Below are 18,916 nucleotides of genomic sequence, written 5' to 3'. Positions count from 1 at the left end.
GCATCGGGTGGCGGCTAGGTTTTAGGTTAAGGGGAAGGGATCTGTTGTGTTCTCTGGGGGGATTTTTGGGAGGTAGGTTATTTTAATGAGTGAAGAGAGGGATGATGGGCCTGGCGGGTCGGGTAGATGGGAATTGGTGGGATTGGGTTGGGAGAAAAATTTGGGCTGCTGGTCAACTTGCCCAATTTGAAGATAAGGCAAATCGCCTTTTCTTTCTTTTCTTTTCATTTTCAAGAATAACCAGTTTATTTAACACTCCTAATTTCAACTAATTTGTAAAATTAATCTAATAACCTATTTTTCTACAATTGACTAATTCATTTAGCTAACAAATGCATGTAAAGTTACTAACGTATTTTTGATATTTTTAGTGTTTTACAAATGCAATTAATTATGCAATTAAAATCTAAAAATATAAAGATTCAAAATATTTTGGTATTTTCTTTAGGATTTAAAATGCAACTTAAAAATGCATCAAATATGAGTATGTACAAAGCAAAGTAAGTAAAATAAATATAGAAAAATTCTTAAAATTCTATAAAATAATTTAAAGCTTTTTTTTGAAATTTTTTAGGAGTAATTTTATATTTGGAAAAAATTACGTGCTCACAGAATGTAATATAAATTATCACGATGTTTATTAGATGCGATATTCCTAACTAATATTGTTATCAAGTTTATATCTTCTTACTAATTTTAATATAACTTCAAATATATCTAATCAAAACAAATAAAACTAACAATAATGGAACTCTCACTATTTTTGTGCTTTAATTTATACTTATAAATATTAGTATAATTTTAAAAATATTATTTAATTAAAACTAACAAGATCTGAAACTCGCACTGCCTATATGTTTTGGTTTTAACTTATAAGTTGAATAAATATTTTTGAATGATATATTGGGTTAAAAGTTTAATATTTTTTTTATATAAATTTAATAATAGGTGCAGGGATTACACGTGCGAAGCACGTGACATAAGACTAATGTGGCCATATTTAGGCCAAAGTGGTGTGGTCGTTTAGCAGCCTCTTATGGTTATATACTTCCCCCTTTTAAGAGTAAAAAAATGCTAAAAGAGAAAGCAATCTCTTACGAGAGCTTTTAATAAATTATGTTTCATTTTGAAACGAGAAAAATCATCCATCGTTATCAGAGGGATTATATCTTTCAACGCCTCGGCAATAAACCACCAAAATCATTGGCTTTAATTTAGTGGTTCAAATTTTATTCATGAACCAAACAAACGTATTAAAGTTTTCAACGTATTAATAGTAGATATGCTATTGCAGAATGTCATCATCCCCATCTATCACGATGCCTCTACTAGTCTTTGAAAGATTGTTGTGGTACCCATGACTCTAGAAGCCATTTAAGATTTATAGTTAATACATCCATTTCTAACCAATACAATCACTTTTTTTAATGATCCTATTAGAAATCTTTATTAATCTTATAGACTATCAATATCATGTAACTATTTGCGAATATTACAATTGTACTAAGTTTTCCCGCTATATATTATTCTATGTTTATCTTATTTCAAAACAATTTCGATTATAAGAATAATCATTCTGACGTGTATTTTTAGGTAATAATCATTCTGACGTGTATTTTTAGGTAATAGAAGATTAGGAAAAATAAAAATTTCTTAAAGATGAGATCCATTAAGCACTTACTAGTGTTCAATAAGATGGCAGATTTCCGTTGGTCTTTGGGATCCTAGAATAGATTTTGACACTACAAAGATAACCAATAGGAAAGAGACTTTAGATTTATTTAAATTATTTTGTTGGATTCTTTCTGATCTACTTCGTTTATGATTTCATTCTAAAGCATATAAAGACAATTAATTTATGTTTGATAAAGTTTTGTGCAAGTACTTTACGGTTAAAAAGCAATTGTCTCTCGTACAAATCTAGGAGTCAAATTGGTCCTGAGTAATGCTCATGTCATTGTAGGCCTAAGTTGTGATGGTGAAATCTAAATTTCTTGTATTTGAAAGTTGGTAACCCCTAAACTGACCAAGAGTGATTTTTCCAATTGAATACAGTTCCCTCTTTTCAATTATGTGGTATAAGTATGAATATGCATGAAGTTTAATAAAGAAAAGGGTCTATTGAAACTTATGACGTTAAACATGTCATCGTGGTTATAAAATTATAACAAAAGGTTTAATGTTGAATATTACAAATATAGAAAAGTGTCTTTTTTTTTTCCAAATAGACTAATAAAAAAATAATGTCATATGAAAGGAAAAGAAGAAAGTAATAACCATGCAAAGAGGTTGAAATTAAGGATATAGTGAAATCTTAACTTGTAGGTTACTCAGCCTTTTCTAAGCCTGATGATAGTCGTTTCAAACAAATTTCCAAGCCGTTTGTCTTTTTAACAACTAACAAGTTAGAAGAGAGTTGGATCAGTTAACAAGAAAAGAAATCCCATTATTCACTCATATCATTTTCATGAAGGGTAACATACACCAGTGAATGTGCAAAAAACTGAGAGACATTCTCATCAAATGAAAAAACAAGGAAAAAAGAAAGAGGGGGTGAAATTGGAAGAGAACTGTTGTTACAAGGAGATGTCACTTCACCATTAAAATGTTGGAAAAAACTTGGACACAATCCCTTTCAATGGGCGGCGCTTCAAAATACATAACGAAGTTAAGTAAAAATAGATGGGGGGGAAGATCACAGAAGATAAAAGTTTTCCCCCTTTATCTAGACAAATTTTTTTATCTGGTCAAGGCCAAAAGCTTCTCTTTGTTCTCTAATTAACATTGGATTTCTCATCCTGCCTCTCCCTTTCTTGTGTAAGATTCATTAAGCTTTCTCAAACTGTATAATGCTGCTGGATCGTTTCGATATCCAGACCTTTCAGCTTCACCACTGACTCAACGTGACCCTTGAGAGTATGCAGCTCGCGAAGCCTACAACACAGAGAATGTTCCATTAAAATTCTGTTTACCAAACTCAAGACTAGAAAGTTTGTAGAATGAAATAAGTTAGTAAATACCTGGCCATCTCTGCTCTCCTCTTTGCTTGTTCGGCGATTTCAGACAGTTCCCTGTAGCTGTTCTTCTCATTGAAGAGATTTGTGGCTTCTGGTGGTTGAAGCCCATGTAAAGTTCTCTGAGCAAGTGCCCATTGAGCTTCCCTCTCTTCTTTACCATAGTCTTTCTTGGTGGTGAAAGCAGTCTGTTTTTAGGCCGAATGTCAGAAATGGCTCGTGTTTATGAAGTCACGGAAACGATTGAATTTAAAGAGGATGTCAGTTGGTCATGCGAAGAGTAAAGTATACCTTGTTATCGAGCAAGTTATTCCAAGCCTTACCACTTAAGATGTAGCGGATGGCAAATTTCATTATGTCAAGTGGGAAGTAGAAAACAATGCTGTAAAGCCAGATGACACCAGCCCATCCCCAGCCACATCCTTTGACTCTTGCAAAAGCCCAGTTGGCATATACAGCAATTAAAGTGGCAACCTGAAGCATCCATTAATAAGTTTAGTACTACTAGCTTTCGGACCTCAAGAAAAAACAACTTCATACATGCTTAAGAACTAGAAAACAGATATCTATTTTTGGTTTTAACCAGAAGATTTTAATATTTGTCGAAGAACTCCAACACTTACCAGCTGGGCAATCATGAAAGCAATAACTAACAGCATTCCCGGGCGTTCAACGAAGGACCAGCTGCGTGAACGGGTCACAAAAATCAAAGCCTGGCTGATAATACTCACTTGCAGGTACAAAGCAGACATCATTTCTTCATCACTATTCCTAAGAGACTTAACACCAAATTTGTCCTGTGGCAAAAAATGGAAGACACCGGTAGAAATGGTCATTAGAAAAGGAACTACAAAAATATTTGGAGTAAAAGAATCATAATATGTTTAGTCCTTACCGAGAAGAAATCAGTGTCATGCATGGCCCAAAAGAAAACAACAGTCATCAGTGCCTGGTAACCTCCAAGAACAACACCAGTTGCAAAGATTTCTTTCAATTTCCAGCTATCGGGCATTGGAGATGGTTTCACTCTATCCTTTGAGATTGTCATAATGGTTCCTGGACCAAGAAATGTATGTCAGTCCTGGCAAACGAGGTAACGTGAATGCATGATTTTGTTAACAAAAGGATCTCTGTAGAAATGACATTACCGTCGTTTAGGATGGCAATGATCAAAACCATAAATGCAGAGAAGTCGTACTTCCATATCAGAGCAATAAACATGAAACCAAACTGCAGACAGGAAAAACAAGAGCAAAGAAACTCAAACCTCAAAAATTCAATGAGTTAATGTCTTTATCACATTTAATTTCCACTTAGGACATACCACAATACGGATAGTGATGGAAACTGCATATATCTGCCAAAACAAAAGTTAAACGAAATTAATGGGGCTTTTTATAAGAAAAATTAAGACGTGTCAACTGGAATAAAATATTAATGGGGAAAGATTGACTAACTGTGTAATTCTTCATCCTCTGGAAAATAGCTCTACTGGTCAACACAGCACTAATGATAACACTTAGACCTGGTTCAGTGAGCACGATATCAGAAGCACCTCGTGCTGCATCAGTAGCATCTGCAACAGCAATTCCGATATCTGCCTTCTTCAAAGCAGGAGCATCGTTGACACCATCACCAGTCATTCCCACAATGTGCTTTCTCTCTTGCAACTTTTTCACAATTTCATACTTGTGCTCTGTGCAACAAGAAAAGAAAATGATCAGTCTCTTTTCATCATCCATATTTAAGGTTTGGTAGTTGTAGATACTTCCATTAAACAAAAGATAAAATCGAAAAAGAAAATCACTCACCAGGAAATACTCCAGCAAATCCATCTGCCTTCTCGATCAATTCTTCTACTGGAAGTGAAGCAATGGCTGAATCCTTGTCTTGACCAAGTAAAGATGCTGATGGGTACATGTTTGTTCCCATTCCAAGCCTACGGCCAGTCTCCTTAGCAATAGCCAATTGATCCCCTAGAAATCAAAAACCGTAAGTTACATATACATGAACTAGCATTGCCTTGAAGGAAGAGTCTGATTCTGAGTATAGTACCAGTGATCATCTTAACATTTACACCAAGGTTGAGAGCTCTACGGATGGTCTCAGCACTATCATGCCTGGGAGGATCAAAGAGGGGTAGCAATCCTACAAATTCCCATCGGCCACCAAGGCTCTCTTTTGATTTCTCTGGTACTTCCTGCAAACAAACAAGTTAAACAACGATAAGACAGCTGCAGGGAGAGAGCATATATTCGGGCCTATACCTGCAAACTCAAAATAATCCAAATTTAGTATTACAAACCTGTCTAGCGACAGCCAATGATCTCAACCCACGCTCGGCGTATTTATCAATCATTGCGTGAACCTTTCTCTTGACATCTTCCTTAGAGTTACAAAGGTCCAAAATCTGATGCAATAGAGCAAAATTGTAATATCAGTAACAAGAGTATTACTCAAACTTATACAGGAAACCAAGGGAAAATGTAATTGAAACTGAAAACCTACCTGCTCAGGAGCTCCCTTGCTGGCACGATGCCAGTTGCCATTGTTGTCAATATATGTTAAAGCAGTTCTCTTGTCCACTGGATTGAAGGGCAAGAAATGCACCTCCCTGATACCAGCTCGTGCCTAGAAATCAAAATAGGTTAAGCATGAAATTTCATTGTAAAGTTAATTTAAGCATGAAAATTTACATTTTAAAGTTAGTCCACATAGATGAGAAACTGCAAAAGGAAAAGAGATGTACCTCCTTTGGATCTGCAAGCATTCCGACCATGCAAGCATCAATTGCATCCTGATTTTCTACTCTAGAGGCCCTTGCGGCAAGGAGGAGCACGTACTCTTTATCTACTCCCTTTGCAAACACCTCAACCAAGTTTCTGTCGACACTCAACTTGTTAAGAGTCAAGGTACCAGTCTTGTCACTGCACAGCACATCCATTCCAGCCATCTCTTCAATTGCAGTCATTCTCTTGGTGATGGCACCTTGCTGGGAGAGCCTATGTGATCCAATAGCCATAGTGACTGACAACACAGTTGGCATAGCAATGGGAATGCCTCCAATCAAGAGCACCAACAGATTGTCAATTCCATCCCTGTACTTCCTGTGCTGAATTGGGTACATGACTATAATCTCAACGAGCATACCAACAGCAATTGAACAGATACAAAAGTTTCCGATGGAAGTTAGCACTTTCTGGAAATGCCCAACATTGTTGGTGCTGTCAACAAGATGTGCTGCCTTCCCGAAGAAAGTGTGAACTCCAGTAGCAATAACTACAGCTTCAAGTTCACCTTGTTTGCAGGTTGAGCCAGAGAAAACTTCATCCCCAGGATTCTTGGTCACAGGAAGAGATTCTCCAGTAAGAGCAGATTGATCAACCTTTAAAGGATCACCTTCAAGAAGACGAGCATCAGCAGGAATGATGTCTCCCAATTTGACACTAATAATATCCCCTGGAACCAGAATAGCGGCTTCCTGTTCACTCCAGCGCCCATCTCTAAGCACCTACGGTCAAACAGATAATTTAGAATGGGAAGCACTAGTATTTCATTTTAAAAAAAAACGTGCATATTCAATCAGATTTGCTAGTTTGATACCTTCGTTTTGGGAGCAAGTCCAGCCATAAGAGCTGCAGCAGCATTTCCAGCATTGTTTTCTTCAATAAAACTGATAGTTGAATTGATCACCAGCAAACAAATGATACCAATAAAGTCTTGCCAATCCGGGGGCTTTCCATTTCCATTAGCCAGTGCAATTGCCATGATAGCAGCAGCTTCCATGACCCATGAGAGAGGATTCCACATAAACCCAAGGAACTTGAGTAATTTGCTTTCGTTTTTCTCTTCCAACTTGTTGGGTCCAAAGATTTGAAGCCTGTTGGCTCCTTCGTCGGCACTCAGACCCTCGCGGGTACATTTCAGCTGTTCAAACACTTCTTCAATGGGGATTTTCTCCTGCAATTTCAAGAAGATAAAACAGCCGATTAGCAAAATTAGCCTACTCATTCATCTTCAAATTGTTTTTTACATCACAATTAATAAAAACCTAGTCACATTTTTAGTTCAATCCATAAAATGAAAAAGGCCATATATTATAACTATTTCACTGTGTACAAACTTTAGCTAGACAAAATTTCATATGTAGGTTAGCTTTGAAAGTTAAGCTGAACTAAGTGTAGTGGCTAAAACACATCCAAGTCCATAAACTAGGTCCATCTGATGATGTGATATCACCCAATTTTGATAGTTAAGAGCATAAAAAACATACAGAGGACAAAAACTGACATTTCCTTTTGCATAACAAATTTTGTGTATTCCTATTCCATCCAGATTTTAGTATTTGATGTTCCAAAATGAAATAAGAAAATAAAAAGTCCAAGGCTCCATCTTTATCATATAGGAAAAAGAACTGAAAAAGGGAAACAAAAAGTCCCAGGTCTAATCACTTTCAATAGATATATGTCCCTGCTCCTAAATACATAAAGCAACACTATATCATCATTACCCAAACAAAAAAAATGTCATTAGTTAAGTAGGTACTGATAAAATATTATTATAGTGGTTTCAATGTATTGCTATTTTATATTTCTTTTGGCTAACTACCTTGATTCTTATTTTATTTATTTTTAATTGATAAGTATCCTTTTCTATACCTGTAATTCACATGAATAATTCAGAAAGTCATATGGATGTGTGAGTCATTTAAGTTGACTTTCCACTATGTGGGTCCCAAAATAAGTGGACCCCAAAAAATGGAGCTCCCAACCCTCAGACAATGGCCTTGGATTAACAACCAATCACAGAAGCACAACATGAAGGGATAATGGGCCACGCGCTTTCCACATGGAGCACCATCGCGTGGGATTCACGCGCTAGAATATGGGCCCGCAACCCATTGTCTCCGCCTACTTTAACGGGGCATCTTTGAAATTAATGCCAAGTTGAGGGGTAAACATATTAAGTTTGTTTTATTTAATAGTAATAACAGCGGAATCCAAGAAAAGCTGTCAGTAGTCAATAGTCAGAACCATTATTTAAGGAAAAAGTAGGCAGAAAAAATGGAAAATGTGAAAAAGAAATCAGATAAGTTAGAGCCGTTAATAAGGTTGAAATTCCCAAATCACAACTATCCACACCAAGTGCAGGGTACCACGGAAAAAGTACAAAAGAAAATTCCCTCGAATATAAATCAGACAGAAACTTTCACTAAAAGACATGGTTTAACCTATAAACCACATTTAGAAATCCCCCCATCCCCTCCCTCAAAAATAAACAATACATCTAAAAATATTTATACAAGATTTTTTACCCTTCACTCCCAATCTATTTCAATTTGATTAACCGCTGGAACCTTGTTTAAAACAATATTCCTTTTCAACACATAATATTTTTTATTTATACTTATAGTGAAAAAAATGAAGTTTATTACTTGTGGTTTCCTTCTTAGTTTCAATTGAATTGATCTAAGCATCAGAGTCAAGAATTGAGGAGTTTTTATTGGGAAAAGGGTATTAAAATTCATTTTCTCCTCTTACTTGCAAAAGTGTTCCACTAACAGAAATGATAATGATTGGTCAGGAAAATGTGGGGAAAACGGAACCGTAGAATCAGATGCTCGAATTTATTTCACTTTTTTATTGGGGGCATAAAACGAATCTGATTTCTCTTATTGAGGATATAAAGGTAATTTGAATTTATTATTTCTTGTTTATATTTCTGTATTTATTTATCGTGCTGTGACAGATCATGCTAACTAACAAACACGTGAAAGAAGATTGAAGGAATAAGTTATCTTTTTGTGAACATAATTAATAAAGGAAAATGGCAAAAACTTTAACAATCTTCACATATAGCCTTAAAATTTTACACAATCTTTTTTTGGCTTTTTCTTTTAACTTTATATATGTATGAGCATGTGAACATATATGTCATTTAACTTAAGAAAAAATGATGATAACGGATCTTGTATAACCTACTCCCACCGTTTCAATTTATGTGAATATGTTTGATTGGACACGGAGTTTAAGAAAAAAATGAAGACTTTTGGAATTTGTGCTCCTAAACAAATCAAAAGGGGGCCCACAGTATTTGCGTGATTATAAAAGCTTCTCATTAAGGGTTAAATTGTAAGTTTAGACAAAATTGTTTGCAAATTTAGAAAGTGGTCATTCTTTTTGGAACGAACCAAAAAAGAAATAAGTTCATATAAACTGGAACAGAGGTAGTACATATATACCAAAACAAAATAATTTATGCTAACCTCAATTTCAAATTGGGCTTCTTAATTCAACTATATATCCAGGAAAATTCAGAACGAAACAAATTTTATCTTATTAAATAATAAAAGTTCTGTCAATATACAACAAGATGCAAATAACATATTCAAAAATAATTAAAGCAATAACTAAAACTTTTAGTCTATGAAGTCCGACTTTGTTTGAAATAAACCATAATATTCCATAATTAACATTATTTGGTTCGACCACCGTTATTAAAATACAGTATTACATAAGCATATGTATACAGGCATGATCTATATATATATACACACACAGATCCATATACACACATGTGAAAGTGTGTCTACGCATACAAATTCTATACATTCACACACAAAAGACAGACACTTACTATGCATATGGAGTATATACTGAAAATTTAGAGAAGAAATAAAATCGATGGACGAGCGAATAAAGAGCTTTCATTTTTTTTATTAGTAGAACAAAGTTAAAAATTTTAGCAAGGCAATATAATAAAGGTTACTTCAGTAAAACTTGTTTACTTGTAAGGAAAAAGTAAACAAAAGCATGCCATACTCGAAAGCAAAGTATCTCATTCCTCATTTCATTTAATTTGACTTTTTTTCAAAGGAGCCAAACAAAAGATCAGTCTAATCATAGTCCATCGAAATTATTAATAAAAAGAACACAAGGAAAGAAAAAGAAGAAAATCAAAATTAGGATTTCCTCAATTTCGTATCCTTTATTTTACTTTATTTTCCTTTTCCTTTTCCTTTTCCATTTGAAAATTGAGATCGCTAGAGCAATATTTATAACCAAATGGAATAAAAAAGGGGGGGAAAGTTATTCAAGGAAAAAACCAGTACAGCAAAGATGAAAAATAAACGAAAACAGTAGAAGAAAATAAGTGGGTTTACCAGATCAACAGTCTCATTTTTTATCTCTTCGAGGCTGATAGCTTTTGCCATCTCTGCTCCAGGGGAAAATCAAACCAACGACGAAACACCAAAAGAAAACGATTGATTGATCACACGGTATAAATCATTGAACGGTAGAATTTTTTGGATGTTTTTTTCAGAAACCCCAAAATGAGATTTGGGGATTAAGGGAAATGGAACGGCGGAAGGGCAACAAACAGAGGTTTATGATTTTTGCCTCTGTGTTTTTTTTGCGATTGTCTTTGTAGAGAGAAATTGTGAGGTATAAGGCTTGGGCCTGAGACTCCCTTTATATACTGGACACTCCAGCAGTGTAAACACACCTCACCAGCTATTGCCTATTGCCTCGACCATGATATAATAATAATACTACCCCACTAGTGCCTCTCCAAAAAAGAAAAAAAACCTTCTCTGACTTTTATTTTATTTTATATTTTCCTTTTCTAAACGATATTCTTTTAAAAATTTAATAGGGGAAGAGAGAGGGAAAAAAGAAGAGAGAGTTATCCTTGAATTAAATGAGTGTTTTTTAAAAAAGAAATTATAGTCCGAGTATAGAATAATGGAATCAAATGAGAATTTCTTTTAAAATTATTGGGCTGACTTTGGATCACTATTTCATATAAATACGGATCCGATAATTAACTATATTGTGCAAGAAAGAAATAAGTTCATATTGGATTAACTTAAATAACACTCTTATCGTGTGCAATACTTGAAACCAACAAATTTTCTAATTATCGGGATCTTCCATCCTTATTCAGAGGTTTTAGAGCTCGAGACTATTTTTTTTTTTATAGAAAACATTTTACTCCTCTTACTGAACTTACTCGAACTAATCTGAATTAATCTAATCAATAGGTTTTTGATACCAAATGATGAATAGAAAAACAAAAGAAATGTTGCTTGCAAAATTTGATTTTCTAGATTTTCCATTTTATTATTTTGTTCTAGTCCCATAATTGGATTACATAGTATAAGAATCTTACGTAAGTATACGAATCTATTATATAGTATTTGATGAATTTATACTTCTATATATGCAATTAAATATATTCTTTTCCAATATTCTATTTTATGGAAATTAGTTTATCATTATCTCATTTTTAAGGAACGTAACTAACATTCTAACAATATTACCAAAGGCCATCATGGAGTTGGCTAGAGCATTTAATTGGGAAATGTCGGGAATAAAAGATTAATATATTTGCCTAATATTCTAATTTATGTATATTTTTACAAGAATACTTCGTAAAAGGAAATAGACAAATGTTTAGTGTTGTGACAAGTAGATTTGTTTGAAGTAAAAAGATAAAGAAATCCACTTGCAATTATTCCATATTAAATGGAAACATATAAATATTACCTCTAATCGAAAATCAATCAATTGACATACGATATCCTCAAAATATTGATAACTAAAAATAATTTTGGAATTTAATTTATATTATTAGTGTAATTGTTTTTGCACGTTCAAGTTACTCAAATAATATTTACTGGTCAATCTCTTAAAAAAATAAATTTATAATCTTGAAAAATAAGACATATTACTTATTAAACTCATAATCGTGTTTTTCTTTTTGTTCTCTTTCTTCTTAACTATGATTGTCTGTGATTAAGCATAGATGCATTGGAGTGCCAACCAGTTCAATCCTCACAAACGCCGTCCAATTTGGATTGCTAGTGTGGTGGCCCCACATATTAAAAATTACATAACGTAAAGACCAAAATACCCCTACGGATTCTTTACTCAACCTGGCATTCTCCCATCTTGCGTTATTTATGGCTGACTGACTGTTAGCTCTGTCCAAGAATTGCATCATTTTGGAGGCACTTATTCAGGCAGTTATTTTGTTTTATTCTTTCATTTTCCGTTTCCTTTTTATTTCCAGTTATTACTCAATTCCCGATTTACCATCAGTTATACGGCGGAAGCAAGTAGCAAAAATGGTATAGTAATATACTCCTTATTTCTCAGTTTTATTTATGTATACGGTTAAAATCGGGCCTATGACGCCCCGATTTTCGATAAGGTAAATCAAGCAAGTGATGTGATGATAAGGAGTCGGAATCGAGGCAAGGGTCTCATCAAGACAGGGTACGGGGGCACAACGCCCGCCTTCGAGAATATCGGGGGCCATGATCCCGTGATCGGTCCAAATCCCAAAAGACTTCAGAAAGCATTATCGGGCTACCGAACACGATTAACAGAGGGCTGTGATATCCTTGACCAGCCAGATATCACGGCGTAGATCTCGGCACGTACCGACGAAAATCCAGTGATTAGTTAAATGGAAGATTTTTTACCTTTTATGGAATTGTACCTAGAGTAGGACTCTCATACTATATAAAGGAGGGTCTAATTGTTCATTGAACACATTGTAACACACATATCAAAGCAATATACTATTATTTTTCTGTTATTCAAAGTTCTTACACTTGTTGATTAGTGTTCCATTACTATAAGTCTGGGATCGAGGACGGATATCTCATTGAGGCTGCTGTCGAGTCCAGAATCATCCACTTCCCCTTGTTTTCGAGTGGTTAGATAATTTATTACATCTTTTATCTGTTCAATCTAGCAATATTTACCGTTTGTATTGAATTAATCCACATATCTTGAAAATCACCAACAAATTTAATTGTTATCCGTTTTTAGGATAAACAGTTTGGCGTGTATCGTGGGGCTAAGAATAATAATGGCAATTTGATACAAATCTCCATAACACACCCTATTTTACACTTGTTCTTTTAAGTGTTTTTAATTTCAGGTCTAAGTTTAAAATGTCGAACTCCTAATCTGCTCCTCTGAACGTGGATGCTGAGTCTCGCCACTATGGCGAGAACACCAATATGGCACTCAGTAACGAGGTACCCCCTGTCGACCCCAACGGAGTTCCGTCCGCGGACCCGATCGACGCTAACTCACATGTGGCCATCAATGATAATATGCCTACCAATTCTGAGAACAGCATCCGCGGGGGAGTCCATTCGGTATCCCAAAATACACACGACGGTGAAGGTGATGGAATCAACTTGCGAATAATCTTTGAAATGTTGCAGGCTCAATAACCAGTGATAGCCCAGTTGCAGAATCAGAGCCGCCCCCCAGCAAAGTCGAGCCCGAACTATCCCGGGAGAATGCTCGCAAAAACGAACCGATCGTAGAAAGGTCGAGTGAATCCGAACCCGGGACCAAACTCGAGATCATAAAGATGCTTAAGGAACTGACAAAACGGGTAGAATCGGGAGGAAAAAAAATCGAAGCCAATGACAAAAAGGTGGAAACCTACAATTCCAGGGTCGACCAAATCCCAAGAGTACCACCGATATTGAAGGGCATGAATTACAAGAATTTTGTTCAAAAACCTTTTCCTTCCGAGTGCAGCTCCGAATCCAATCCCAAAGAAGTTCTGCATGCCCGAGATTCTTAAGTACAACTGAACAACTGGCCCAAATGAGCATGTGGCCTCCTATACGTGCGCCATCAAAGGGAACTACTTGGAGGATGATGAGATCGAGTCTGTCATGTTGAAAACGTTTGGGGAAACTTTGTCAAAGGGAGTTATGATATGGTATCACAACTTACCCCCTAATTCTATTGACTCATTTTCTATGCTTGCAGACTCCTACGTGAAAGCAAACGTCGGAGCCATCAAGGTCGAGACCAGAAAGTCTGACCTTTTCAAAGTGAAACAGAGAGATAATGAGATGCTCAGTGAATTCGTGTCCCGATTTCAAATAGAACGAATGGACTTGTCTCTGATCGCTGATGATTGGGCCGTTCATGCCTTCACCCAAGGACTCGATACTCGAAGCTCATTGGCTTCACAGCAGTTGAAGCAAAATCTGATAGAATATCTGGCGGTAACTTGGGCCGACATCAATAACTGGTACCAATAAAAACTCAGGGTCGAAGATAATCAGCTTGGGGCCCCTTCTGGGTCTGTTTACCGCGTCAGAGCTGGTGACATATCCAAAAGAGACATTGATCATGAACCGAGATTGAATAGGTATAGGTATCAACCATACAATAGAGATCGAAGAGGTAATGGATCTGGACGAAGCCCTATGAAAAGTGAAAGGAAAAGCGACCAAAGTCAAAATAGCGGGGGTCTCATGAGCAAAAGCGGTTTTGATAGATTCGTCGTACCTAAGGAAGTGCCAAGGCTATCGGAATACAACTTCAATGTCGACGCTGTTGACATCGTATCTGCCATCGGACACATCAAAGATACGAAGTGGCCTTGACGTCTACAGTCTGATTCTGCTCAAAGGGACCCCAACCTAATATGCAAATATCATGGCACTCACGGCCACAGAACTAAAGAGTGCCGACAACTAAGAGAGGAAGCAGCCCGGTTATTCAACAGCGGACACCTTCGGGAGTTCCTGAGCGATCGAGCCAAACATCACTTCAGGAATAGGGACTCCAATAAGCAAACCGAGCAGGAGGAACCTCAGCACATCGTCAATATGATCATTGGTGGGGTCGACATCCCCTAAGGACCGATGCTAAAATGCACTAAAGTGTCCATCACAAGGGAAAAATGGACTCGGGATTACATGCCAGAAGGAACCGTATCTTTCAATGACGAGGATGCTAAAGGCATCGTACAACCGCACAATGATGCACTAGTAATATCTGTACTCATAAATAAATCTCGAGTTAAGCGTGTGTTAATTGATTCAGATAGCTCGGCCAATATCATCAAATTGAGGGTCATAGAAAGCTGGGTCTACAAGACCAAATTGTGCCTACAGTCCGAGTTCTAAACGGATTCAACATGGCATGTGAGACCACTAAAGAGGAGATAACACTACCGGTGAACACCGTCGGAACCGTTCAAAAAGCAAAGTTCTACGTGATCGAAGGAGATATGAGATACAATTCTCTGTTTGGGAGTCCATGGATTCACAACATGAGGGCAGTGCCCTCGACACTGCACCAGGTGTTGAAATTCCCAACACCAGGAGAGATTAAAATAATTTATGGAGAACAACCGACTGTAAAGGAGATGTTCACGATCGACGAGGTGGTCACGATATACGCACTTTCGACACCAAAGGATCTGAGCTCGGTCACCAAGGAAGAGACCAAATAGCAATTACCGACACCGGCCCCGACCGAACCAGAAAAGCAGGGGACTGGTGAGGATGACGACTACGGAGTTCCCAGGTATTTCATAGCCCCTGACGATTCCGATGCCACCAAATCAACGGTCGAGGAACTGGAGCAAGTCATATTGATTGAACACCTGGCCGATCGTAAGGTATACCTGGGCACGAGGTTAAGTCCCGAGCTTAGGAAAAAACTCATTAAATTTCTTATAGTTAACATAGATTATTTTACTTGGTCCCACTTTGACATGACAAGGATCCCACCGGAAATAACTACTCACAAGTTGAGCCTGGATCTGAAGTTCCACCCGGTCATCAGAAAAGGAGGCCCCAGTCCGAAGTCAAGCATGCATTCATCAAAGACGAGGTATCTAAACTCCTTAAAATAAGATCCATTCAGGAAGTCAAGTACCCGGATTGATTAGCAAACGTAGTAGTAGTCCCTAAAAAGGGGAATAAATTAAAAATGTATGTAGACTACAAATTCTTGAACAAGGCATGCCCTAAGGACTCTTTTCCTTTTCCCAACATCGATTGCATGATCGATGCGACAGCCGACCACGAGATCTTTAGCTTTCTCGATGCCTATTTCGGGTACAACCAAATTCGAATGGACCCGGGTTACCAGGAAAAATGTCCTTCATCACTAAATACGAAACATATTGTTATAACGTAATGCCATTCAGACTAAAAAATGTTGGTGCTACTTACGAACGCCTAGTAAATCGGATGTTCGAAGGGAAAATAGGAAAATCAATGGAGGTTTACATTGATGATATGTTAGTTAAGTCCTTGCGAGCAGAGGACCATTTGAAACATTTGCAGGAAACCTTCAGCATATTGAAGAAATACAATATGAAGCTGAACCCAGAGAAATATGCATTCGGATTTGGGTCCAGGAAATTTCTTGGATTCATGGTGTCTAACGGAGAATCGAGATCAATCCTGATAAAATCAAGGCCATATAGGACATTACCGTGGTAGACAATGTCAAGGTCGTTCAAAGGTTAACTGTGCGCATAGACGCCTTGGGTCGATTTATTTCAAGGTCCTCCTACAAGAGCCATCGGGTCTTCTCGTTATTGAAGAAGAAGAATAACTTCTCATGGACCCCTAAGTGCCAACAAGCTCTGGAAGAAGTCAAATGGTACCTTTCAAGTCCTCCTTTTCTTCATACTCCGAAGGCAGACGAGCAGTTGTACCTGTACTTAGCGGTATTCGAGATAGCGGTAAGTGGAGTCCTAGTCCGGGAAGAAGAAGGTACGCAATTGCCTATCTATTATGTTAGCAAGACTCTAGGCGGTAAGTGGAGTCCTAGTCCGACTTCACACTAGCCCTAATACTTGAGGTCGAAAGGGAATTGTTTTTGAACTCAAGGACTTCCTTCGGAATCTCGACCCTCTTTACGGACGTTGCCTCGAACAACAAAGGGTCCAAACTTGGCATCGTGTTGAAACCACCGACGGGTAATCTAGTTAGGCAATCAATTAGAATTGTAAAATTGACTAACAACGAGGTCGAGTATGAGGCCATGATTGCAGGTCTCGAACTAGCTAAAAGCTTGGGGCTGAGGTGATCGAAGCTAAGTGCGATTCCCTCCTTGTGGCAAACCAAGTCAATGGGACGTTCGAAGTTAAATAGGAACGAATGCAAATGTACCTGGATAAACTACAGGTAACGCTACATCGGTTCAAGGAGCGGACCTTGCAACATATACCTCGGGACCAAAACAACGAAGCCGATGCTCTTGCTAACTTGGGATCGTCGGTTGATAAAGATGAATTCAGCTCGGGAATGGTCGTACAACTCATAAAATCGGTAGTTGAAGAAGGCCACGCCGATATAAACTCGACAAGCTTAACCTGGGACTGGAGAAACAAGTACATAGATTACTTGAAGACCGGAAAGCTGCCCTCGAATCCTAAAGAATCGATTGCTCTGCGCACAAAGGCGGCCAAGTTCAGCATGTCCAAAGACAACACCCTATTTAGGAGAATGTTTGATGGCCCGCACGCCATATGTTTGGGACCAGGAGATACCGAATATATTTTGAGGGAAGTTCACGAAGGCACCTGCGGGAACCATTCTGGTACATAATCGTTGGTTCGTAAGATAATTAGAGCCGACTACTAATGTATCGACATATAGAAAGATGCAAAGGAGTTCGTGCGAAAATGCGACGGGTGTCAGAGGCATGCACCGATGATTCATCAGCCCGAGGAGCTACTACATTCAGTCTTGTCACCCTGGCTATTCATGAAAAGGGAAATAGACATCGTCGGTCCCCTACCATGGGCATCCGGTAAGGCTCAATTTATATTATTTATATTTGACTATTTTTCTAAATGGGTGGAAGCCCAGGCATTTGAGAAATTCAGAGAGAAAGAAGTTATTGATTTTATTTGGGACCACATAATATGCCGGTTTTGAATACCGGCTGAGATAGTGTGCGACAATGGGAAGCAGTTCATCGGCAGTAAGGTGGGTAAATATTTCGAGGACCATAAGATCAAAAGGATCCTATCAACATCCTATAACCCTAGTGGGAACTGGTAGTTGGAGTCTACGAACAAAACCATACTCCAAAATTTTAAAAAGAGGTTGACCGACGCTAAAGCAAAATGGAAGAAATATTTGCTTGATGTCTTGTGGGCGTATCGTACCACCTCAAAATCTAGTACCAGGGCAACCCCGTTCTCGTTGGACTACGGGGTCGAAGTGCTAATACTGGTCGAAGTAGAAGAACTGAGTCTCAGGTTTCGATATGCAACCGAAGAGTCAAACGATGAGGTCATGAGCACGAGCCTGGAACTATTGGACGAAAGGCACGAAGCCATCCTCGTCTGGTTGGCTGCCCAAAAATAACGGATCGAAAGGTATTATAACCGAAGAGCCAACCTCCGACACTTCAATATCGGGGACCTGGTGTTAAGAAAGGTGATATTGAACACCTGGAACCCGAACGTAGGGAAGCTGGGACCAAATTGGGAAGGTCCATATCAAATTATTGAGATCACAGGCAAATGATCATACAAACTCGAAGTAGTGAACGGTGAGCGACTACCAAACAACTAGAATGTAACCTATTTAAAATGATACTACTAATAAGGTATGACCCCATTCATTCCTTTCTTTACATATATTACGAATTAGACTGACCCTTGCAAGCAACAGCCAAAGAATGATGCGGCTTTTAGGCCTGAAAGCATGCGTTACACTCCTTTTCTCATGAACCGGTTTTATCCCAAATGGATTTTCCGGCAAGGGTTTTAATAGGGCAGTGATAGATCGTGCTAAATTAGAATTGAAGACCGGTTATGAACCAGAGTCGAGGATCACATCAACAGTATACGGGCCCTCTCTATAATTGGCCTCGAATGCTAGGGGCCATCACCCTCGGATAATGATTTTATCAAGGAAGAAAACTTTATGCTTGAACAGTCTAGGTTCGGTGGATAGGATTTATTGTAAGGGCCAAATGGTCAAATGAACTGTGCTCACATAGATCACTTGATCCACCCCCACTCGGGGACTGTCGTCCTAGGCAAGCCCGTACGGTTCGGGCATCGAAGCCGGGTACAAAGCCTATTAGGCAAAA

The 18,916-nt window shown here is 37.8% G+C and overlaps 1 protein-coding gene across 2 annotated transcripts; it reads right to left on the bottom strand.

Annotated features, from left to right (window-relative positions):
• Window positions 1-2,573: 2,573 nt before the first annotated feature.
• LOC107831565 (plasma membrane ATPase 4-like) lies at window positions 2,574-10,708 on the bottom strand. 2 transcript variants are annotated; one of them, XR_001658400.2, is made up of 15 exons: window positions 10,177-10,708; window positions 6,618-6,974; window positions 5,764-6,525; window positions 5,523-5,645; window positions 5,320-5,424; window positions 5,070-5,214; window positions 4,826-4,990; window positions 4,472-4,710; window positions 4,339-4,371; window positions 4,163-4,244; window positions 3,910-4,070; window positions 3,638-3,811; window positions 3,338-3,488; window positions 3,021-3,202; window positions 2,574-2,934 (listed from the first exon to the last, which is right to left on the bottom strand). XR_001658400.2 is itself a non-coding variant. In XM_016659349.2 (15 exons), the coding sequence occupies exons 1-15, from the start codon at window positions 10,225-10,227 to the stop codon at window positions 2,838-2,840; spliced, it is 2,859 nt and encodes a 952-aa protein (XP_016514835.2). In that variant the 5' UTR covers window positions 10,228-10,708; the 3' UTR covers window positions 2,574-2,837. The 2 variants fall into 2 exon arrangements, 1 of the variants encoding a protein (XP_016514835.2); XM_016659349.2 differs by having other exon boundaries at window positions 3,306-3,488.
• Window positions 10,709-18,916: the final 8,208 nt, after the last annotated feature.

Source organism: Nicotiana tabacum, chromosome 9, assembly GCF_000715075.1.
Source record: "Nicotiana tabacum cultivar K326 chromosome 9, ASM71507v2, whole genome shotgun sequence".
Taxonomy (NCBI): domain Eukaryota; kingdom Viridiplantae; phylum Streptophyta; class Magnoliopsida; order Solanales; family Solanaceae; genus Nicotiana; species Nicotiana tabacum.
The sequence above is the reverse complement of the archived record's forward strand: the minus strand, read 5'-3'. Positions and strand labels throughout refer to the sequence as shown.